This window comes from Cibotium barometz, unplaced genomic scaffold (genome assembly GCF_041138505.1).
Source record: "Cibotium barometz isolate CiBa-2024 unplaced genomic scaffold, ASM4113850v1 ctg412, whole genome shotgun sequence".
NCBI lineage: Eukaryota > Viridiplantae > Streptophyta > Polypodiopsida > Cyatheales > Cibotiaceae > Cibotium > Cibotium barometz.
The window spans coordinates 208,898-233,351 of NW_028229439.1; the positions used below are offsets into that span (position 1 = coordinate 208,898).

The 24,454-nt window shown below is 41.4% G+C and overlaps 1 protein-coding gene across 1 annotated transcript; it reads left to right on the plus strand.

The window, feature by feature from the left end:
• Positions 1-13,804: 13,804 nt before the first annotated feature.
• On the plus strand, positions 13,805-16,298 carry LOC147602601 (agamous-like MADS-box protein AGL15). Its single transcript, XM_086797837.1, has 3 exons — positions 13,805-13,986; positions 15,858-15,968; positions 16,124-16,298. The coding sequence occupies exons 1-3, from the start codon at positions 13,805-13,807 to the stop codon at positions 16,296-16,298; spliced, it is 468 nt and encodes a 155-aa protein (XP_086653963.1).
• Positions 16,299-24,454: the final 8,156 nt, after the last annotated feature.

Genomic DNA, 24,454 nt, shown 5'->3' on the forward strand with positions numbered 1-24,454 from the left:
TGGTTCAAAAAATATATTTTTAAAGGAATTTCAATGGTCATGGGCGCCCGAATGGACACACCACATGCCAAACACCAACCCCACATTTTTTCAAAATTTAAAATAACCTTTGTCTTATTTTCCACTAATTTTCAGAAATTTTTTGAAATTTTTAAATTACCCCGAACGCATTTAGAATACGAACGGTCAAAAAATTTCGGAATTCCAACGGTTTTCCCGGAATACGGAAAGCCAAAAGTTTTGGGAAAATGAAAAGACAAAAAAAATTCGGAATGTGAAAGGTCAAAGGTTTCCGGAATACGGAAGGTCAAAAGTTTTTCCGGAATTCGGAAAGCCAAAAGGTTTTGGGAAATTTCAGTAATTTCCAGGCTTTTTCCAGGCTTTTTTTTTTTTGAAATAAATTCAAAAAGCTTTTTTTAGATAAAAAAACTCATTTTTTTAAAAAAAATGAAAAAAATGAAAAATTAAACTTTAGTGGGTTATTACCCATTTGATTTTTTTAAGGGGGAGGCGATTTTTTTCGCCCGGCTGCAGCGCAGCCCCCCCTCCCGTCGCCTGCGCGTAAGACAGAGTGAGAGATGTAAGAGAGAATCTCTTCTCTCCTCTCCACCCTCTCCACCCTCTCCAATAACTTTCTCTCCAATTCCATCTCTTCTCTCTCTCTGCTAATCAGGATTAACTTAATCCATGATTAAGATTTTTAATTAAACTTTTTTTAATCATAATTATGATTAATTATGATTTATGCTTGAAAATCATTTTAAAGAGATTTTTCACCCAGAAAAGAGAAAGAAAAATCAGATTTGAGAGGCGGAGAGGACCCACGCACACGGGAGAGCAATTTATGCATCAACACGCTGTCCCCTCTTGAATTTCAGTAGCAAATTGACAGAAATTTGATCGCATTCCCGCAGAAAAACCCGCAAAAAATGTATAAAAATACATTTTAAATCAAAAAAATGCTCAAAAAATTCCTTAAAAATTAGGAAAAATTTCAAAAAAAATCTAGAAATTCAGGGAATCCATTCTCTCAAAAATATCCACCATAAACTTTATGGTATTTTTGAAAAAAATTCCATTAATGCTCGATTTTAACCATAAAGAATAGAGAAAAATAGCATTAACTCACAGAATTTCCCCGCAACGTCGATTCGTCCATTGAATTGTAGTTACACACGTTCCAATCACCATATCGATGATTCACGTGCAACTCATCAACACAAATCAACAAAAAATAACATTTTATTAGTAAATATTAAAATTTACTAAACAAAATCAACAATTAAATAGAGATTGCTTTGATACCACTGTTAAAACCCTAAGATCTCTCTAGATAATTGTTATGCATAAACATGCATAAATCAGGCATAACTCAACCACCCAACCACCCCCGAGCCCAAGGGATGCACACATGAATAATAAATGAAATACATCATACCTCTACCTTGATGATCCATACCATCAAGAGGTATAACTCCAATCCAATAGCATGTAGCTATAGTGTGAAATGGTAGATGAGTAGATATGGATCTCTACACAAGAGACCATAGCATAAGCCTCAAGCTTCCTAGCCTCCAAGCCCCCTTGAGTGCGCCCCATGCCCCTATTATATAGGAGGGCCCTCAAGTGACTCTTGACTTTCCATTCCTCATGTGTGACCCTTGGATGCCTGCTGACCCTAACCTTAAACCTTAAGGTTAGTCCTAACCCATGCTCCACTAGAGCTTGTTCCCATGCTCCCATGCTCACAAGCCTAATGTGGGTTAGCCTCCTAGTATATGCACACACAATGTGTATATAACATAGCACACATAATGTACATATAACACTACTATGCGCCTATACATAGTAGGATCCTCCAAGATCTCTCCTGAATCTGCACTCAACTTGCCATTCTGATCCAATGGCACGAAAATAGGCTTACAGCCTGTCATACCATACTTGGACAACATGTCCAAGCCATACTGTCTCTGCAGTAATCCAATACCATGTGGTGACCTAATCACCTCAATGCCCAAGAAATATCTGAGCTCCCCCAAATCCTTCATCTCAAACTTCTGTCTAAGGAAGATCTTTACATCAAAGATCTCTACATCATGGTCCCCCGTAATGATCAAGTCATCTACATAGATGACAACAAGCACAACCCCTCTATCACCATGTCTCAAATACAGCGAGAAATCTGCATTGGCTACATGAAAGCCAATAGTGACAAGATATTCAGAAATCTTGTCAGACCATGCTCTTGGTGCTTGTTTTAAACCATACAAGGCTTTCTTCAACCTGCAAATATGCTCGGGGTGACCCACATCCTCATATCCAGGTGGCTGCAACATATACACCTCTTCTTGCAAATCCCCATGCAAGAATGCATTCTTTACATCCATGTGATGTAAAGACCATTGCTTTGACATAGCCACTACTATCACAACTCTCACTGTTGCCATCTTGGCAACTGGGCTGAAAGTTTCCTCATAATCAATGCCATATGTCTGCGCATATCCTTTGGCTACCAATCTAGCCTTGTACCTGTTTATGCTTCCATCACTGTTATGTTTAACTTTGTATACCCACTTGCATCCAATGGCTTTCTTGCCTTCAGGCAATTGCACTAAATCCCAAGCCTCATTTCCATATAGTGCATCCATCTCCTCATCCATAGCTTTCTCCCAACACACATTTCCAACAGCCTCATCAATGCATGTGGGCTCAATAACCTGCACAACCTTTGCCATATATGCATAGTGATGTGCCACATAACCATCATATGTAAATCTCTGCATAGGGTTCTTCACTCTCCCTAATCTTCGCAGCTTTTCATTCATGGCTTCCATAGCCTTCTTTACACCAGGTGTTCTCATAGCTAGGATCCCAAGCTCCTCATCAAGGCTCATATCTGAGCCACTAGACTCTCCATCAACATGAAAATGCCCTGCAGAAATGTCAGGCATACCAAGGGGCTCAACCACTTTCTCTTTTCCTTTACGTGATGTACTAATCACATTTGTAGGACTGGTATTATGACGCAGCCTGCCACTCCATGGTCTATCAAAAGAGACCCACCAGACGAGGACTCTCCTGGTCCACTCAAAGACTGTGATTGCTGACCTGCATTCTGTGCAACCACACTTCCACTCACATCAACCCCAACAGCTTCTTTTTCAGTAGCATACCAGCTGCTCATCTCATCAAACACAATATCCCTGCTTACCCTCAACTCACGTGTAGCACGGTTATAACACCTGTATCCCTTTTGCTCAAGGGAGTATCCAATAAACACACATTTTTCAGCTTTTGGATCCAGCTTAGTTCTCAGCTCATCTGGCACATGCACATATGCAATGCATCCAAAGACTTTCAGATGAGACAAATCTGTTTTTCTACCAATAAACCTCTCCTCTGGAGTTACATCATGTATGGCTGCAGTTGGAGTCCTATTCATGATGTATACTGCTGTAGAAACAGCCTCAGCCCAATAGCTATGCGGCATATTCTTCTCTTCCATCAATGCTCGCGCAATCTCAGCAATGTGCCTGTTTTTTCGCTCAGTAACTCCATTTTGCTACGGAGTGTATCTGCATGTAAACTGTCTCCAAATACCATTCTTCTTCAAAAATTCAGAGAACTCATTAGAGAAGTACTCTCCCCCTCCATCTGACCTTAGGCACTTTACATATTTCCCTGTTTGCTTTTCAACCAAAACTCTGAAATTCTGGAAGTGAGTGAACACCTCACTCTTCTCCTTCATGAAATATACCCACACTTTCCTTGTGTGGTCATCGATAAATGTCACATAATATCTACAGCCCCCCATAGATATGATCTTCATAGAACCCCATACATTTGAATGCACAACATCTCGTGCATTTCTGCTCACATATCTGTTACGTGGAAACACATGCTTTGTTTGCTTCCCAAATTGGCATGCTTCATATATTTTCTGCATACCTTCCACTTTAAATTTTGGCAGCCCTGTCACAATTCCTTTGGTCTGCATAGACTTCAATCTCTCCACATTCACATGTCCAATCCTTTTATGCCAAATGTCTATGTCTGCAACAATTCCTGAACCATTTGCAAACATCGCAGCACTCACTTCAGGCATGTCTACATTCAACGTAAACATTCTGCCCACTCTTGCCTTTTGCAACCAACCTGCACTTGTCTTTAAAGTTTTCAACATAACAACCATCAGGGTTAAACCAAACCTGCAAACCCTGCTCAATCATCTGGCCAACTGAAACCAGATTCTTTGTTATGTTCGATACATGAAGTACATCTGCAAGGTACTTCACTTTGCCATCCTGCATAGACAATGGCACATCTCCAACATGGGCAATTGGATGAGCAGTGTCATCCCTTGTTTCCATAAAACCTGGTCTTTCCGGGTTTTTCATCTCCTTGAACCACTCCCCATGACTTGTCATGTGGTTCGAAGCACCTGAATCCACATACCATACATTATCTTTTTGTGCTACATCAACATTTTCAGACATGGCATTCACGACATGCTGCATAACAAACAACCTTTCATTATCCTCATTATTTCTGCTTGAGGATGTATAGTTGTTTTGCTGCACTTTCCCATTTTGCATGTTAGCCTGCTTCTTATAACATTCTGCCTGCACATGTCCAGGCTTACCACAATAATAGCATTCACGTGCATCATTATACTGCCTTTGCCAATTTCCACGGCCTCTTTGACTCCCCCTGTCTCTGAATTTGCCTCTTCCACCTGTGTGTTGTTGTTGTTGTTGCTGTGTATTCTGGGACTGTTGCTACTGCTGCTGCTGCTGTCCATAATTCTGATTACCTGTTCGGCCACCTCCTTGACTGCGTCCACGGCCTCCTCTACCTCATCCTCTTCCTGAACTTGTGTAGAAGGCATGTTGCTCTGAACTGTTTTTGTTTTGTGAAGACTGTTGGTCTTCACCCAAGCTCTTCTCTTCTATAATCAGCATGGACACCAAATCTGTAAAGTTGGGAATGTTTTCCCGAGTCTGAATAGACATCTTGAACGCCTTATATTGTGGCCCGAGACCACGTAGACAGACCTCCACCTTGTCATCATCATCTACTGACACACCAATAGATGCAAGGGATTCCACAATACCCTTTATCTTCAACGCATAGGCATTCACAAATATGCTCTTTTTCTCCACAGTATGAAGTTCATTCTTCAACTGTATCTTGCGTGCCTTGGTATTTGTTTCATAGAGTTTAACCAAGGTGTCCCATGCCTCCTTGGGGGACTTGGCATCCTGAATATGCCCAATCATGGTGTCCTGTATACTAATGGAGAGCCAATACATTACTTTCCTAGCTCCTTGGTTCCAGTCTTTAAACTCTTTCACATCTACAGCAGTCGGATTTATGTCCGGTATCTTTGGTGCCTCTTCATGCGCTCACCTTCTATGTAGTCCCAATAGCCCTTTCCCATCAGGAAATTCGTCAACCTGAACCTCCAAGCATGGATGTTATTCTTATCAAGCTTCTCAGCCACAATCTGGGTTATGCCATCATTTGACATCTTGCCAGATACACAAATTTACCAGAAATAGCACTCTAGTTTTTCCTGCACAAACTGCTATATTTTCTACAGCAGCAGTACTGTAGTACTCTCAAATGTCACAACCAGTGACTTCACTGTGCATACATACACCCAATGGCAACTGTTGACCTCTTTGTAGCACCCACAGTGTCTGCACAGTCAATCTGTCTTCCTGCAGTTCTTAAAATAGAGTTCTGCAGAGAATCGATGACTTACCCACAGTGCTCGAAATCGCCTGCTTTTTGAAAAACAGAGGTCCAGACGCGCCCGTAACGCGTTTTTGGCCTAGAAAATTTTGTCCTATAGCTTTACTCCCGCGAAGAAAGCTCCTCAATCAGAGATCGTTGCCAGTGCCTCCCGTAGAGCTCCTGACAAGGGTGTAGTCACAAGACAGATAGGGAAGAGTAGTTGAAGCTCTTATCCTCGTACCGCTTCCTGTGGTTCTCTTGCTTGCAGCTTAGCCCTTAGCATAAACCAGGCTCTAATACCATGAAAAGATGCAGGGGGGAAGAGAGCTTGAGCTCTTGCAACAAGCAACACACACTCACAAAACCCTAATAGAGAACACACAAGGTAAGAGGCTGAAAATCTTCTTCTTCTCTACTCAACACTCAACATGCTATCTACAAGATAAGAGTACACATAATATGAAAGGTACTCAACCAATACATACATGGGTTCTCTATAGTGTGAACTCGACTAAATACACACAAGGTAAGAGGCTGAAAATCTTCTTCTTCTCTACTCAACACTCAACATGCCATCTACAAGATAAGAGTACACATAATATGAAAGGTACTCAACCAATACATACACGGGTTCTCTATAGTGTGAACTCGACTAAATGAGCTGGCGCTATAACTATGCCAGTCTCTAGAATGGCTGTCATATAGCCTGTCATCTCACTGGCCGCATATCACCCATGATCTCACCAACCATGCCAGTGGTGTAAGTGTGGGGCCTATCCCCCAGGCGGGTCATCAGTGTCCACTGCCTCACTAGACGAGCTCGATATCTCAACAGGTATAAGCAATCAATATGGTACCAGAATTGCAAGAGGATGAAGAAGAAGAGTTTCTGAGGAGAAATCCTTCAGTTACCCCTGTCTTTGAGGTGGATGTAGAAAATATTATCCAACAATATGCTTTTCAAAAGGATTTTAAGATGGACCAGCATGCCATAAAAACAGATTATGAATCGTGAAAATGCATAAGGAAATTACAGATGGAGAGGATGAAGAAATAATGGAGAACACAAAAGAAGGGATACAGGCAGTTATCCAGGCGACAGAAAGAGTTTTTGAGGAACATATGTCCAAGACATCTAGGGTTAAAGAAGATGAACTTTAGGATTTGAACTTAGGGACATAGGAGGAGCCAAGGAATGTCAAAATCAGTATTAATCTGAAAGGACAGTTCAAAGAGGACTTGACAGGTCTGTTATGGGAATTCAAAGATATTTTTGCTTGGCATTACACTGATATGAAAGGAGTTGATCCAAGGTTCTGCTAGCATAAGATCAGCCTAAAGAAGGATGCCATACCTATAGTAGTGCAAAAGAGATATAGGATGAACATTGAACCCTAACTTTGCAAAGCAGGTGAAAGAAGAAATTGATAAACCCCCCTAGTTGTTGCTAGCTTTTTATCCTTATCGTCAACTATGTTCTAGATTCCATTCTTCATAAGGAAAAATTTCACCTTGGTTTGCCAAGTATGAAATCCCTTCTCATCAAATTCATTAGTGTGCCCTCTTGAATCCATTTGAGCAAGTTCTTACCGCTTGGCTTATAACTCAAGGGAAATGTCTATTGCTTTATAAATCTCAAATTAGGTTCTTAATAATTAATCAATTTATGCATACCCAAAATAGGATAAAAAATGGTTAATAGAGTGATTTAGGATGATCATATGAACACATGCAAAACTTTTGCCCTGCTAGAGGAGCAACTATCTAAGTTTAACAGGTTGGTTACAGGAAGCGAAGAGGGAGCAGGAGGAGGAGAAGCCAAAAGGGGCCCACGAGAGGCGGACGAGCGGCCAAAGGTGAAAAATGTTTTTCCTGAACACTGAACCCGTCAGATTTTGGCTCGGCAAGTTCTCTTTTGCGATCGTGGGTAGTACTGGAGTCTGGGGGGTTGGTGGGTGGCTGGGTATGGTGACTCGTGAGTACTAAAAGTAGTATGATGTGTGTAGCCGGGTGAAGGAAAAAAAATAAAAAACTGTACGCAGACCACGTGCCTGCTGACCTCGTCGCCGTTGCGACTCTCGAGTCCCATCTCCATTGAAACGGTAGTCTGCGACGACTCTGTCGGTGGCGTGGGCGGGAAATCCGACCACGATTTAATCGTCTTATCAATCATTAACCATCAGGGGGTAAGGCTTTGGTTCACTTGTCCCTAGCGTCGGGTGTTCTCTGCAACTTGTAAGTGGCCTCTGGGCGTACGCACCTTTAGATCATGCACTGTTCTCTTTGAGTAACAGCGAGAACGCACACTGTCACACAGGCTTTACGCTTGAGCTTTGAGCAGCTGATCTTTTGCAAGCTATTTTCCCATGGGGCGAAGCAAGATAGAGATCAAGAGGATAGAGAACACCACGACCCGCCAGGTGACCTTCTGCAAGCGGCGTGTTGGTCTGGTGAAGAAGGCCCGCGAGCTCTCTGTGCTTGGCGATGCCGGCGTTGCTCTCATGGTCTTCTCCAGCTCGGGCAGACTCTTCGATTAGGCAGGCTCTAGGTACGCCGCTGCCCCCCAATCCTCTTAAAGCCAGGACTAATTAATTAGCTGTGATCTGAATTCGCTCCCTGCTGTGTCGCCGCAAGGACCATGAACGAAATCCTCCAAGCTTACATCAGTACCGCTCGCGAAGGCGTTGGCCCTCACCCTCCACCAAGCCGGTGAGTGCTTAAATCAAATTTGATGCAGAATACTCTTCCTCAGAAATGATTTCTTTGTTTGGGGACAATTTGCATAGCCCTTGGTGTATCGATGTATTCCTCTTTGTTATCTCACTGCTCTCTACAATATTGTCACAGCATTGAAGAGAAAGTTCTTCTTTATTTCCTCTGTGCGCTATGCTTCCACCATTCTTCATGCTAAACTCTCTAACCACCCCTACCTTCTGTCCCTCAACCCTAGGTCTCTCACATCTTAGAGGATGGTGGAATTCAAGTATCTCTCATCCACCTTCCCTCTCATCCACCTTGTACAAGGAGGTAGACAAGCTAGTGGGAGGTAGACAAGCATGCCCACTAGCTGGTAAAATGGCACTGAAGCAATTCATAGAGTTGCCCTAAGAGGAGCTCGAACAAAACTTTAGAGCAGTTGGAGCAGCTTCAAAAGTCAAACGTCATCACTCTGCCATCAGGTAAGAAGAAGGTCTTCGACCCTTTATATGTAGTTGAAGTGTTTAAATTGCTGGACGAGGGGGAAGTTGAGAGCAACAACAAGCCGACGAACGACGAGGACCTAATTAGGTAATTTGGCTCACTGGAGGGCCTGGCCAAGGAATTCATGATTATAGGCACGGTAGATGAAGACACACAGAAACTGAGATGATCAATCTCTCACACAAACCATACTGCATGTCTAAAAAACTTTCGGAATAGTGATGGTAGCCAAAGCCAAAACAAGAGTGACCTTGGTGGAGGTCTTGCACCACAATTTGAAGGAACAGATTGGGAAGCTTACAAGACCCAACACAAAAACAAAGATTGGTCCTTGTCTGGCGTATTATGAGACTGATCGATAAAAGCATCAAGCATGCATGCCTATGATGAGGATGTGAGGTCTTTGAAATAGGATTGGAAGATTACATGGGCAGGACCATGCACCACTAACTTTGATAGTTCTTTCCTATACACACTATGGATGTCCAAAGGAGGGGGGATGGGTTCTTGTGGAAGAGAAGGGGGCTCAGGAAGGGTTGGTTCATGTGGATTATCTAAACTAACGGATAGTGGGGGAGAAAATCGCAAAGGGAGAGGAAGAGGAAGAGAAGGAGCAAGGCTTGGATCATTGCCAAAATGAAAGGTGTTGCTCGTTGACATGGTTTCTACTCTATCTTTGCCTCATGAGCTACCCTTTTTGTTTCCACCTCTTGAACTTGGTGGATAGGGAGAAGTTTAGTCCTATCATGTTTCCGACTCCTACGACTTTGAGAACCCATTCTCAAGGAAGCTAAGAGAGACAAATTTATGAAGGCTCAATGATGCAATAATACTAGAGATGTGTGTGGGATAGTATTAAAGATGTGTGTTTATATAGAAAAAGTAGCTTATCCACTTCAAATCTAATTGGATTTCTTACCTATGACTGATTGGATACTTAAGATAAACATAAAGATAAAAAGAAAACTATTATCCACTTAAAAAATTAATATTATTAATAGTAAATATTTATAAATCTAAATATTTATCATTACTAGATATAAAAATATATTTTAAAATTATCTTTTGTTTTATAACTGTATAACTACATTTTCTTTCAAAGGTTTTTCCTACACATAAAAATGTTTTTAAGAAATATTAAATTTTAAAAATCAAATTTTAAAATAAAATAATATGGACTTAAAAAAATTTTATTTATCTAATTTTAAAAATATAATCCTTTAAACTTAGTGATTTTAAATTCTTTTATATTAATAAGTTATATATATTTTATTCTTTGAAATTCTATATTCTAATTCTCTTTTTTGAAAAATATTAAAAATATACTAAATTAACTTTTTCAAAAATCTACTTTTGAAAAAAAATTGGGAAGGAAGGAAGGAGGTGCCAGGTGTCATGCGTACATGCCACGTGACTTTTACTAAACATGTGGCATTATTATGGCTGACGTGGCTATTCCTTGATGTGGCATGCTATGTCACCAAGTGCGAGGTGGCATGCAAAGGTGAGAAGAAGATGTGGCATTAATGATGACTAGAATGATGAGGTGGGAAGTCAACTAGGTTGACCATGCTGACATGGAGGAGGGTGGATGTGGCAAGGTGAGGTGGCATGGTGCTTATGTGGATTCTCTCGAAAGCTGATGTGGACATAAAGTAGCATGCACATATAAGATTTGTGTCCACCCAAGCCTCACACATGGCATGATATTTAGGCTTTGAGGATTACCAAGCTTAGATTTCCAAACCTAACTAGGATTAGTTTTAGACTTGAAAAGGGGAGAATGGACACAATATGGGAATTATCACTTGGGAGAATTGAAATTGGAGCTTTTCATACTCACATTAAGAAAAAATAAAAAATAAAAAAATCATAGTAACAAGTATATTTATCTCTAGAGTTTTTAGATTGAAAATTTTAATATTTGATTTTCTAGAATTAAATTACAATTGATTTAATGGACCTCTAATAGTCATAATAAATTTTATAAAGTAAATCTACAAAAATCTAACTGTTAGAATTGTAATATTATCTTAGATCCACATTCTACTAATCTTCCCTAATCTAATTATCACCAGATCCATACAAATTGAGCATTTTAAATGGTAGATGTGGTGGGAGGACAAAATAGTATGTTTTTAACAATTCTAATACCTTTTAAATAATATAGAAAATAGTGTAACACTTCAAAGATTACTCACTAAATCAAGTTAATCTCCATATTATGTGAGTTTGTGATATGCAAAGTGGGAATATCATATAAGTAATAATGTAAAAGTTATAGGTAATTTACTCACATTTAGTGTACCTATCGAGACCTCCGATGACAGGACTTGTATACAATTTTTGTTTCCAAAGAAAAGGGGCTTTGCAATTATTGGATATTTGATAAGATTATAGTTTTAGTTTCCCAACTTTGCATGTGATGTTTCATTAGAAGACCTTAAAGTGAAACTCCTTGGGGGTGGCTGACTTGGAGAGATTGGCTATTCTTCTGGAAAAATTACCTATTTTTCAGGTTAAACCCAAGGGCGCCCACTAAACAAAACTAGATAACCTCATCTTGCAACCACCCAGGAGTAGAAAGTATTTTTGTTCTCACACATTATAACCAACCAATTTGTATAGATACCATTGTAATAAATATATATATGAAATTAATATTAAGTTCAATTTCTCGTTTACATTGGTCATCTTGTCTTAATAACGTTGAATAACTCTTTTACAAAATGAATTCACAAGACAAGATAGATGGATACAAAATTATATTATATTAAGAAAACTTCAAGATTATGGGAGACAGACATTTCATACAACTAAAAGTATTTTCAGATTTTCTTCCCACCATAATACCATCTACCTTAAAATTGAAATATGATGGTATGGCATCTAATAGAAATTCCAAGGACGTGCAAAGATCTCTCTATGTCCATTTTGCATTTATAGGGATGACTATTGTCTTCATCACTCAAGTTGATCATTAGGTCATACTACACAAATTTTTGCTCTAAATCCAATGGCATCCACGTCCCCTCTACTCTTTTTTATCCTATGAGGATTTTTTTCATGATGGTTGCATAGTCACCCAATCGTTTAATTTGAAGTTTATACCTTTCCACACACCCTGATCATCTTTAACACTATGAAGGATGCATGATGAAATGGCATTAGGAGTGCACCTCAGGTTAGATTGTTAGATGATGGATGATGCAAAAAGATGACGAGAAAGTGGTGCAATTATGGTAGACTAGGGAATTTCAAATGCATTTACATATTTTGGGGAGAACATAAATTTTTATTTTTTATTTTTTGAAGTACAACATTTGAAACCTAGTAAAGTGAAGTTGAAATAGCTATGCCATATTACATTAAAGTGGTGATAACCTACTAAAATACCCAAAACTAGTGAAGTTAGTGAAAAATGGATATGACACCCGATGACATATTTATGGTTGAATGTCACAATTCTATTGGTCCAAAGCTTAATCCAAATCTCGTACGAGTGATTAAAATGCGACCCTTTTTAAACATTTTTTGCCATAATGTGGAAAACATTAGCCGATAGATCATAGATTCTGAAGAGCTCTTAGCCACATACCAAGTTATTTCTTACATCCAAAGTCTCTTTTCAATTACTGACATCATGAAAAACAAGATACACTTAATTTCCATGGGCTTACAGAAAAAATTACATTCATAAGGTGGTTAAAGAATTGAAAAATTATATTATATTTATCCAAAAGGGTACCTAAAAAAATTAGAGAGAGGTTTCATTTTAAAATTCAAAATTCATTACTAAGTGGTTTTGAAAATACATCTTCAATGCAAATAGTGTGCAAGGTTTTCATTTAATGACTCCCCCCCATACAATAACCCCCCTCCCCTTTTCTCAAGGATATGTGTGTGTAAGTGGTACTGGACACATTTACTATGAGAGATGTTCATAAAGACACAAGGGGTGTGGTTGAGGGTGGGTGTGTGTATAAAGGCACAAGAAAATGTGGGATAGGATAGCAACCATTGAGCTTTGTTGGGAAACTTTATAAAGGAGGATGACATAAGGATAGAAATGGAAAGTAGCATAGGCAGGTCTAGCTCAAATCCCAATTGTGAAAACATACCATCATTGTATTAAATTTGGTTTAGTTGTCTTCTAGGATGTTTGTAGGTTTTGGTAAAATGAATGATATCCAAATACCCAATAAGTGGAATAATTATGGTCATGCGTGTAGCTTTAACAATTAAAAAAGGTAAATTTGAACCAAAATATCAAATATTAAAAAATAACTTATAAACAATGAATCTACTAAATGTACAGATAATGCATCCACCACTAGAACACGATAGAAATTGAATCTAAGGGAGCTGAGCCTGCCTTCCCCTTAGAGCGCCTTACCAATAGAGCTCTTATGCTTTCATAATTGTAAACTATTTGTACTATTGCCAAGCTCTTTGAATTGCAAATACTAAAATTTGACACTTCAAAGACTTTAGACTTTGTACTAGAGTTTCTGGGTTCAAATCCTCTTGGGGACATTGCATACTAACCATGTGTTTGCATGCAGGTGGACACTCTCACGTAGTAGAGGTTCCCTCTCACGTAGTAGAGGTTTGATTTTTGACGGGCACCCTTACCCGTCAAAATTGACTGGTTTAGTAAAATATATCAAGTTTTTCTTTAGTGTAAAATATTTCTTTAGTGTAAAAATTTCCAAGTATTATATAGCCAAAATGTTAAACAACGAACATGATGCCCATCTCTGACCTTTAGATCATGCACTGTTCTCTTTGAGTAACAGTGAAAACGCGCGCGCACACACTGTCACACAGGCTTTACGCTTGAGCTTTGAACAGCTATTTGCCCATGGGGCGAAGCAAGATAGAGATCAAGAGGATAGAGAACACCACGAACCGACAGGTGACCTTCTGCAAGCGGCGTGTTGGTCTGGTGAAGAAGGCCCGCGAGCTCTCTGTGCTTTGCGATGCCGACGTTGGTCTCATCGTCTTCTCCAGCTGGGGCAGACTCTTCGATTACGCAGGCTCTAGGTACGCCGCTGCCCCCCAATCCTCTTAAAGCCAGGACTAATTAATTAGTTGTGATCTGAATTCGCTAAGGAATGGTAGATTCAGGAAGCACTAAGGAACCAGGAAGGAGAGCACCATGAGCTTCAAAATATGAGGCACGAAGCTCAAGAAGAAGAAGAATCAATAGATGTGTTTCTCAAGTACCCAATGTTCAAGGGAAAGAGCAAGGAGGATCTAGATGCACACATCTTCATCTTCGAAACCACATCCTTGGCCACTTGAGCTCCGTTGCCACAAATGACAGAGTACTTTATGACAACTCTATGGCAAGGCCACTAGCTAGTATGCGCAATATGGTTTGGAGCACTTTCAGATATTTGAAGAGTTGAAGAAGGCCTTCCTGAAAAGATTCACAAAATACAAGACCATCACAGAAGTACTGGAAAAGCTATAGATGCTAACTCAAAAGAAGAGGCCGACAAAAGATTCTCCAGCTAAATTTCGAGCACTGTTAATGCATCTGGATCAGCCCAACAAAGCTACGCCAGCCACATTGAGTCGATGGTTCGTGAGAGGACTGAGGGAAAAGCTCCAGATAGTGGTGGCCTTTGCATATGATTGGGATACCCTCACCTTCGAAGAAGTGGTGGTGGGAGCAACCAGAGTTAAGGGAATCTTGAAGCAAACAAGCAAAGACCCCAAGAAGAAAAAGAAGGATAAAAGGAAGAAGAAGGTGCACAGAGAACGAGAAGCGAGCTAGCAACAGCGTGGAGGTGGCAAGAAAATTGAGGTTGCCATCCCAAAAAAGGATACATAAATGGAAAGGGAGACGCATCAAATCACTATCTCCCCTCCTCAATCCGGCAATTAATGACCTTGCATCTAGGGCAGTGGGCACTGATGGATAGATTTTAAAAAGATTTTGGGAAAATCATGGAGATATTAGGTAGTTATGGTCGTACCAAGGGGGGGCATGCACCACGACAACGGCTAGAAATCGTATCACTTTCTCTATAGAAGGCCTAGTTTGCATGTCATTGTGCAAAAACTCTCTATTGTGCTATGCTTCCACCATTCTTCATGCTAAACTCTACTGCCACCCCTACCTTTTGTCCCTCAACCCTAAGTCTCTTGCATCTTACAGGATGGTGGAATTCAAGTATCTCCTGTCCAGTCTGTACAAGGAGGCAGACAAGCATGCTGATTGGCTGGATAAAATGGCACTAAAGCAATTCATAGAGCTGCCCTAAGAGAAGCTCCAATACAACTTTAGATCTAAGAAGCAGTTGGATCAGCTTCAAAAGTGAAACGTCATCACTCTACCATCAGGTGAGAAGAAGGTCTTCGACCCTTTATATGTAGCTGAAGTGTTTAAATTGCCGACCAAGGGGGAAGTCGAGATCAAGCCAGCAATGACAAGGACTTCATTAGGGAATTCGGCTCGCAAGGGCAGGGCCAAGGAATTCAATATTACAGTCACGGTAGATGAAGATACATAGAAACTGAGATGATCAATCTCACACACAAACCATACTACATGTCTAGAAAAACTTTCAAAATGGTGAAGGTAGCCGAAGCCAAAACAAGAGTGACCTCGACAGAGGTCCTGTACCACAATTTGAAGGAACAGATTGGGAAACTAACAAGGCTCAACAAAAAAACAAAGATTGGCCCTTGTCTGACAGCCTTGTTTAACGAGAAGGTCTAAGGAGGAGCTAAAAAGGACAAGGAGAAAGGCCCCAAAGAGGAGGCAATAGGAAATCCCTAGAAACAGGTGACGTCCGGCAGGGCAGCGAAGCAACTTCAAGAAAGGGCAAGAAGACTCAAGACTTCGCATCATCCGGACTAAGGAAGACAAGAATCTTTAAATTTGGTGACAAAAAGATGGGCAGGAAGAAGGGGAAAATTGCCAAGGAGGGAGCTAGTGGGGCAATGGAGGTAGCAAGAAGTCCTGAGCTCAAAGAGGACTTGGTCGATATTGGAAAGTTGATTTTATCACAAAGGTTGGAGTAGCAGCAAACATGAGGGTACCACTAAGCTTGCAACTAGATACACCTGCACAATCAAACATCTCTGCAACCAAGCTCGCAAGCTTTCTAGAATCCATTGACACAGAGTGGGTACAAGGAGCCCTTAATTACCTTTAATGATGTATCAGTATGATTGATAGGCTGAAGGAGACGACAAAGCTACAAGCACTCATCAAGGAGAAAGATGCAGCCCTCCAGCACGTTGTGATGAGCCCGCAGGAACCCTTGCAAGAGAAACTATGCAAGAGAAGGATGGAGGCTGGCCGAATCGATGTATTGCAAAACGAAATTCAGGAACTCTAGTAGGCCAACATAGGGATAAAAAGGGAAATGGAGAATATGAAGGAAATGATGGCCAGAAAGGAAAAGGTTATTGCACAAATGCAGGAAGAATTGGAGAGGGCCAAAGAAAATCAAGTAAGGACTGAGAAACAAGTCACTCTAATCTAGGAAGAGTACCTCAAATTCATTTAAGAGGTCCAGGATAGGGTTGATAAAGACAAGGTGGAGTTGGTAAAAATAGAAGCCAGGCTTGTAGTGCTAGATGCAGAGGAGTTCCCTGAAATATACGAGCTTGATGTGGAGAATATGGAGCAATGGGAAGGTCTTGTAGTAGATGACCTTAAGGAGATGCGGGGAGAGTATATTACAAAGTTAACAACTATTATGCAAGCCCCCACACCTTCTTACAAACAGTTGACTCCCTGCCAGTTAAAAGGGGGAGATTCAGACGAGGGGGTCCAGAAACCCAAATCCAGCCAAGACAGTAGGCTTGTAGCCAAAAAAGGCCTTGGAAACAATAGCAACAAGCCAAGTGGGCAAAGGAGCTCGCAACAACACAACGGAGGAGGTGCCAGCAGAGAAGAAGAGCTACAAAATGAAAATGAGAAGTTGAGGGAAGAGATGAAAATTCGGAAAAGAAGATTCACGATCTTGAAGGGTGAAGGAAAGAAGCCAGCCGCGCAATCTGAAGGGAAGGGAAAAGAAATCGTCTTATGGAAAGGATCATCAATGGATCTCATCCCCAACAATGAACTTAAAGAGCATGCATGGGCAGCTACGAAGAAGCTAGAGGAGAAAGAAAATATTGAGGCCACACTGAGGGTCAAGATTGAAGAACTAGAGGTGCTCATAGAAGAACTCAAAGAGCAACAGAGACAGGGTGGCAAGATAATAAAACCCCTGAAAAGGGAAGTGGAGGAAGCCATGCTTGTAAGGATAACAAGGGAGAAATGAGGGAAAATGACTACATATGAGCTGAATGTCACCCTTACGATAGCTAGTGTGCTGACCTTAGAAAGAAGGCAAAACTAATGGAGGCCATGAAAAAGGCACATGCAGAGGAAGTGCTGTCAAAAACAAAAATGTTGGAGGACTTCCAAAGTTGGGCTGAAATAGAAAAAAGGGAAAAGGAGGACTTGGAAAGAAAGATGCAAGAGGAAATGGGCCAAAAACACATGGGCATTCGGAACGAGATTGCACTGAAGTGCATGCAAAATTTGATCCACACAGCTCATGAGGCCTTCCAACTAGGATGAAATTGTGAAATTCATGAACCAATTGGAAGCGCCTAAGGTAGCAGGATAGGGCTAGATGAGCTCTCAGGTAGGAGTAGCCAGACAAGGAAAAATCACATCCCCCCGATCTAGACCTATGCACAGAAGCAATGAGCTCTTATGACTCAGAGATCTGAGTGAGGAGGCCACTATTCACTGGAAGAGCAATACTGCTAGTGCCCCTCACCCCAATAGAGTTACCTAGCAGAAAGAGGAAGGGGAGTACCAAAGTCAAAACCAACAGGTATACCACCCAATGGGTGGAAATGGAGTTGGGGCAGGAGAAGAAGGCCAAGAGAACTAGAGAAAACAGATAGCATCATCACCCTAGAGCAAACAAATCCCCATGCCTTTGCAACATGCATGGATGTGGACACAATGAGAAGGGCCAGGGCAAGGTATCTAGAGGCGCACTCCATAGATGTGCAGTTCCGACGACGAGTGGATGAAAGAAATGAAGTGGACCATGCATGGGTGAGCAGTAGGAAAAGGGTCTATGAGCTAAGATATGCCCAAGACTACCCTATCCAATTTGTTTCAGAGGGTATTACACCAACAAAAGTAGAAGCAGAAGGTAAATCAGAGATAAGCCATAAGTGTCTAACCGTTGGATTCCGAGTCAGGAATATCTAGATGAATTGTTTTTCGAGAACAACTCTGGGCTTTGATACTGGTGCAGCATCAACCACGGATCGCTAGGTGTCAGCGGCCAGCCAGCCTGTTTCGCCGCCAGTTATTGCTGACCATTGTGCAACAAACTAAGCCTTCTTGTTTTGTAACAAACTTGTAATAGTTTCTTGAAGAGCGGATAGTATGTGTATGGATGTAAGCAACAAAAGGATTCTAGTCGGATATGGGTGGATGAGAGGATAAGGAATAGAGGGTGGTTGACTACTGAGTGAAGGAGTCAAGCTTTTACCATTGTAAAACTTTGTATTTGCCAAAGCTAATACAAAAGAATGTTGTTGGAATTTCTCTCTCACTTATCTCTCCTCTCTTTGCATTGTTCTATCTATTCTCCATCATTCCATGTAAAGAGCATTCCTGTCTGGACGAGAACTCGATTCTTGAATCATGAGAGGCCTAGGAACTAGCCTGTATGTAAACATGATTAACTCCTCTAGATTACATAGACGAGTAGCTTAACGTGTCACCGTTGGCTTATTGCATTGGGCACAATTGCATTAGTCATGCTCTGTAGGAGCTGACTAGGTGGTCCGAAACCACACAAGCGGCGAACACCGACATTAGCGATGGAAGAATTGAAAAGTAAATGAAAAAAATGGAAAATATACATCCAAATAGCAAATGATTGTCCTATGATCCCTCTTCTTCATATACCAGTTTCATAGAAGAAATAGGGTCATGCATTTGTGATGGGAAAAGTCTTAAGAGGTGGTGTCTATAAAACTCTCTTCTCACCCATTTATGATGTATGTGTCTAAGAAGATATACCTAGAATATTATTACACTCGATTGATCTCATGTCATGAGAGGTTAAGGTAAGGGGAATCTAGACTCTATCGAAATGGGGGGAGATGGTCCATATCCATGCCATGTTCATGCAACTAATAAACTACCTTGAAATACCATACACATATTGGTAATCGTGGTGGTGTGTGGATCGTATTTCAACTACCTTGAAATACCATACACATATTGGTAATCGTGGTGGTGTGTGGATGAGGAGGAGGGTGGTCTAGATTATTTCATACATTGCATCTCCCTCTCATGATGCAACTACAAAGAAAACTCTAGTGCCAACTGTGTGATGGGAAAAGTCTTAAGAAGTGGTGTCTAAAAACTCTCTTCTCACCCATTTATGATGTATGTGTCTAAGAAGATATACCTAGAATATTATTACACTCGATTGATCTCATGTCATGAGAGGTTAAGGTAAGGGGAATCTAGACTCTATTGAAATGGGGTGAGATGGTCCATATCCATGCCATGTTCATGCAACTAATCAACTACCTTGAAATACCATACACATATTGGTAATTGTGGTGGTGTGTGGATGGTATTTCAACTACCTTGAAATACCATACACATATTGGTAATCATGGTGGTGTGTGGATGAGGAGGAGGGTGGTCTAGATTATTTCATACATTGCATCTCCCTCTCATGATGCAACTACAAAGAGAACTCTAGTGCCAACTGTGTGAGGCAATCTATTTAATTGGATATGTCCATTGTGGTAGCATGCCATTGAGTTGGCTAAGTAACATACTTTGGCACGAAGGTCATAAAATGCCAATCTCCAATGGCTTCTGCAAAAAAGCTTAAAGGCTTACAAAAAGATCATTAATGAATTTATCATGTATAAAAACTGTACTGATACTTACATTTTGTGGTAAGCCAACAAAACCACATTGAGGGAGTCCATGTTAGCACACAAAACCAATTCAGGATATTAAAAAATGTGACAGTTGGATCATGCAAGTGTGTCAACAACATTGGGTCCAATAAAAGCATACGACTCTGCATTGGAAATGGCAGATTTCCTGTAGTCATTCTATAAGAAAAGATACAGTTCAATCCTACACTCACGAAGGAATGGGTAGCACAATTGTACAAATAAATTTCTCTAACTAAAATAAGAAACACTCACGAAAGAATAGGTAGCACGATCAAGTCTGTGACCTTGCATCAATAGTTTTGCAAAACTAGAACATCATGTAGAGAAATTGCAAATAATCTGTTTTCTTACGCAACATATAAACAAATTTAAAAACTGGTGTTGAGAAATCGCAGTGCCTTTGCATTCTGTGCATCAAGTCCATCTAGCAATCGTTGTCTTAGAGCCCCCGACATAATTCTTCGAGCTGTTTAGCTTCCTATTTTTCTTGCTATTTAGCCACCTGTTTTCTCTCTGTAGGTCTAGCATGCTTTATGAAAATAAGTATTCGATACCAATAAATGATATTGACATTGTCCAAAAAAGAGTAAATTGAAAATAGCCTATCTAGTCGTCATCATTCCCACCATCACCTCCTTTCCCTTCCTCGGCATTGTGAGCCTCTTTCTAAATTCCCTCAATAAATATAGGTAAACCATAAGTTACATGATACCAAACCATAAGTTGTAAACTTAATTCGTAAACCATTATACTTACATAGTTAAAAATGTGGGCCCAATTAATTGGATTCTCTTATTGCGCCAAGATTTTGAGCAATGTAGATTTTCTATGCCTCCATGTATATTTGTACTTGTCTTGCATATAGGCACGACCAGTTGTCTCTTTCTACACACATTCATTGAAGGCAATTGAGTACACATATGGTACAGGCTATACATAAATACATGGAGTACGGAAGCATGGATAAGCACATGGAGTAAATGTGAGGGATTCACTTATGAAGTATGTACATAAGTATCCGGTGTCACGCCCATTATCGAGATGAGAACCGTGAATCTTTGAAACATGCTCTAGCTTCCTCTTATTATTTCTTATACTTATCAAGGGTGTCAAGTATTTCATCCCTATCCTTCCTCTAATCATTTACATCTAGATACAGGGGAGCTTATTTTTTCTCTTTTAATGCATCTCGTACATGTAACCTTTGATGACTCATTGTGGTTGTCGTCCTCTTTAGCATCCACTTTGTACTAAAATTTTCATCTTGGTTTGGTTGTTGCAGGATCGATAGAGTTGGTTGAGGATATAGCTCTTCGTGGTTGTTCCAGTTCCTAAGGATATCATGGGAAAACTCGACCGCTGACAAGAGTTGATGTACACATGTCAAGATGTGGTAGTACTTGCATCCTCTTCTCATTGATGAGTCCACCATCGTGGCTCCATCATTTGTAGCATCAATAAGAATAGCATGCAGGTGCCCTAAAGCAAGGAGTGTGGGCATTCGGAGACTGAGGAGTATGAATGCCTAGAGTGGGTCCCAGGCTGGATACCATAGTAGTGGCATTAACCAAAACACTGCCAACTCTCTTGTAGATGATAAGGTGAAGTGTAAACATCATCCCACCACCACCCACAACAACCACCAATACCACCACTATCACCACCACCACCATTGCCACTAGTATTTCCACTACTATGGCGGCTTCTATCACTTTGTGGAGACCTACGGTATGAACTCCCTCTTTCACTAGCCTGGTTATCTAAGGTGCAAAACCATAGGATATGTGTGCCATGCTCTAGCATGGCTACCTCTCCTACTACTTAAGGGAGAGCATCTGAAAGAAGTCTCATATCTCATCATGTGTCGTGTAGTCCCTTATATTACTAGATGACAGCCTAGGAGGGGAGTCCAAAGATCTTATGCATAGACCTATGCATAATACTATTTACATAGTTTTGTGCATTAATACTACACAAAAGATAATTATTAAAAAAAACATATTTTAAAGCAAAGTTTTCCCAAGCATCTTAGGTTGTAATAGCAAAGAGAATGGTAGTGCATGTCTCTTACCGAAATGTAGAGAGCTTGAGGGAGCTTAATAAAGATCCTAAAAAGTTGGACAAACAAAATATTTAAGATAATACATAAGCCATTCATACATGGATTCATTCTAGAAATCATGGATACGGATGCTTTCTTAATACTAAAAATTAATTGTTGGTATTGGCCACCAACGAATAAATTGTAGCCATATAAATATCACGTATCTTATTTTTCTAAAGAGATATCTTTGTCCTCTCTCTCTCTCTCTCTCTCTCTCTCTCTCTCTCTCTCTCTCTCAGTTTTTCAATGGAGTGTGTAGACAATTTTTCATCTTCAAAGGCTGAGTGGTTGGTAGAGAGAGAGTTTAATTTCTTGCATACGTTGCAATTCCTCTATTAGAAGGGTACGTCACCATCCACCACACACACACACACACACACTCTCTCTCTCTCTCTCTCACACACACACATACACACACAATCGCTCTCAGTCATTATGTCTACTTAGGATGTGGATGATATAGACTACATGTGAGTATAATTCAATTTGGTAGTATAATCAAGGCCTCAGAGAGGTGAGGCACAATGAGGGATATAGTTCAATCAACACCCATAGAAGAACCAAGAGAAGAGTACCCCAATGCAAGGCACACATACGTATATTTGGGAGCATATGCAGCTACATATACAAGAAGGGGTAAAAAACATGAAATTGATGCATTATTTGGAGATTAACATGATGGACAAGACACATTGTTAGAAGAAGTTGGAGTCATCAACCCCTTTGTACAAGGGATCGAGAACATCTAAGTTATGAGGTTGTCTTTCTTTCATTAATTTATATTCTATTTATTGTTGATCAAACAAGTGTCTCTATATTATTCACAGTGTTACAATTTACAATATTTCTCGAGGAGAACAACTCTATGGCCGAGATACAAGACAAGGCAAAGAAGATGCTAAGTTTTTTTTTTCGAGAAAAGATCCTTTCATTAGTTAAATAAAAACGCCCGTAGGGCTACAAAAGATCTCTCCTACTCCTAAGAGAGACAGAGCAGCGAATACAGCATGGCAGCCCGGGAGACTCTCCCTAGGTGCTGCAAAATACAAGCATCAGTACAAAGAACTGAGCGGCTAAATCATACAATAGGGGGGGGGAAGAGCCAAACAGGTGGCCTGTAGTGCCAACGAGGGGATCCCGTGTGTAAGGTGTAGAAAGGGCCACAGCGCCAAGTGGTGTGAAAGGCCTGGCGCCGTAAGATCGCCTCATCCGAGTCTCCCCGGATGCGGTCGTACTGTCCTCGCAGGGTGTGGATCAACTCCTGCCAAATCCCCCGTACAATCTCTGCTGGTGGCTCCAATCTCCCCTCAAAGGCCGTAAAGCACCGGGCCCTCCAGATGGTGAGGCTGCTGAGGAGCTCCCATCGTAAATCCCTCTCCTGTGTCCAGCTGGCGGACGAGAAATCCGGTGCCGGAACTAGGCGAGGCTGGCCCCTAATAAATCTGATGGCCTGACTGCCCTGCTCCATCTCATAGTCCATAGCAGGCCCTGACGAAGTCGACCAAGCAGCGGCACCCCACGTAAACATACCCTCTGGAGAGGGGGGCCAGAATACACAGCATCCGCAGCCAAATCTGCTGTGCCTGAGGGCAATCCCAAAGGCAATGTCTCTGTGTTTCCATAGGGTGGCCGCATCGGACGCAGGCCGCCGGAAGACCGCTGTAAACAAGCCAAGTGCCAACTTGCTGAGCCCCTGTGGTGGGCGACCACCACTGAAAAGTCGAGATCCTGCGGGCCTGTCGACTAGCCCAGAGCCGAGCCCAAAAATCCTCCAGGAACTCCTGTGAGAGTCCCTGTAGTCGCCAATGCCCCGTTGCCACTGGAGAAACCGTCCTCCTCGCCGTCAAAATATGCCGCCCCAGCCGAACAGTATACTGGAAAAAGGTGATCTCTGTGGCCTCAAGGGATGCATAAGGATCATGCCACTCGTACTCCCCGGGGTCCCATTGTAGCCGGGCCAAGGGCGCACTGCATATGCCCATATGCGCCAATCCGGGAGCACATCAGCAGGGTCGGGGTCAATATGCCACTTCCGAGAAGTGGCGGCCACTACCTGAATCCTCTGAAAGGTGCACTCTGCAACCAAAGGCGACTCCACCTCCACTCTCTGGAGTCTGCCCTCATCCTGAATCTCATAGTAGAGGCATCTGCCATCCTCAGTGCAAGCTCTGACAGCAATCAGGATCTCCAACTGTGTAAAGGCTCCCATCCACCATGGGGCCACTGGCTCGAGAGGCGTGAACCACTCCTCTGTGAGTGCCTCCTGAATATCATCCCTCATAATCAACCCCCCTCTGAAGTGACTCAGCCTCTCCACCTGGATCTCCTCTGGTAGACTGCAGAAAGCCTGCCTGTCTCCAAAACTACGAGCTGGGCCTGCCGCTAAAGGTCCCCAGGCTAGACGAGGCTGAGAACCCAGCATATGACCCTGCTTCGTGC

Bases quoted from the DNA above. Each gene is read 5' to 3' on its own strand.
- LOC147602601 (XM_086797837.1), top strand. From the start codon at position 13,805: ATGGGGCGAAGCAAGATAGAGATCAAGAGGATAGAGAACACCACGAAC. The intron at 13,987-15,857 runs GTACGCCGCTGC...AAAGATGGGCAG, and splicing joins TTCGATTACGCAGGCTCTAG to GAAGAAGGGGAAAATTGCCA. The intron at 15,969-16,123 runs GTTGGAGTAGCA...ATGATGTATCAG, and splicing joins AAGTTGATTTTATCACAAAG to TATGATTGATAGGCTGAAGG.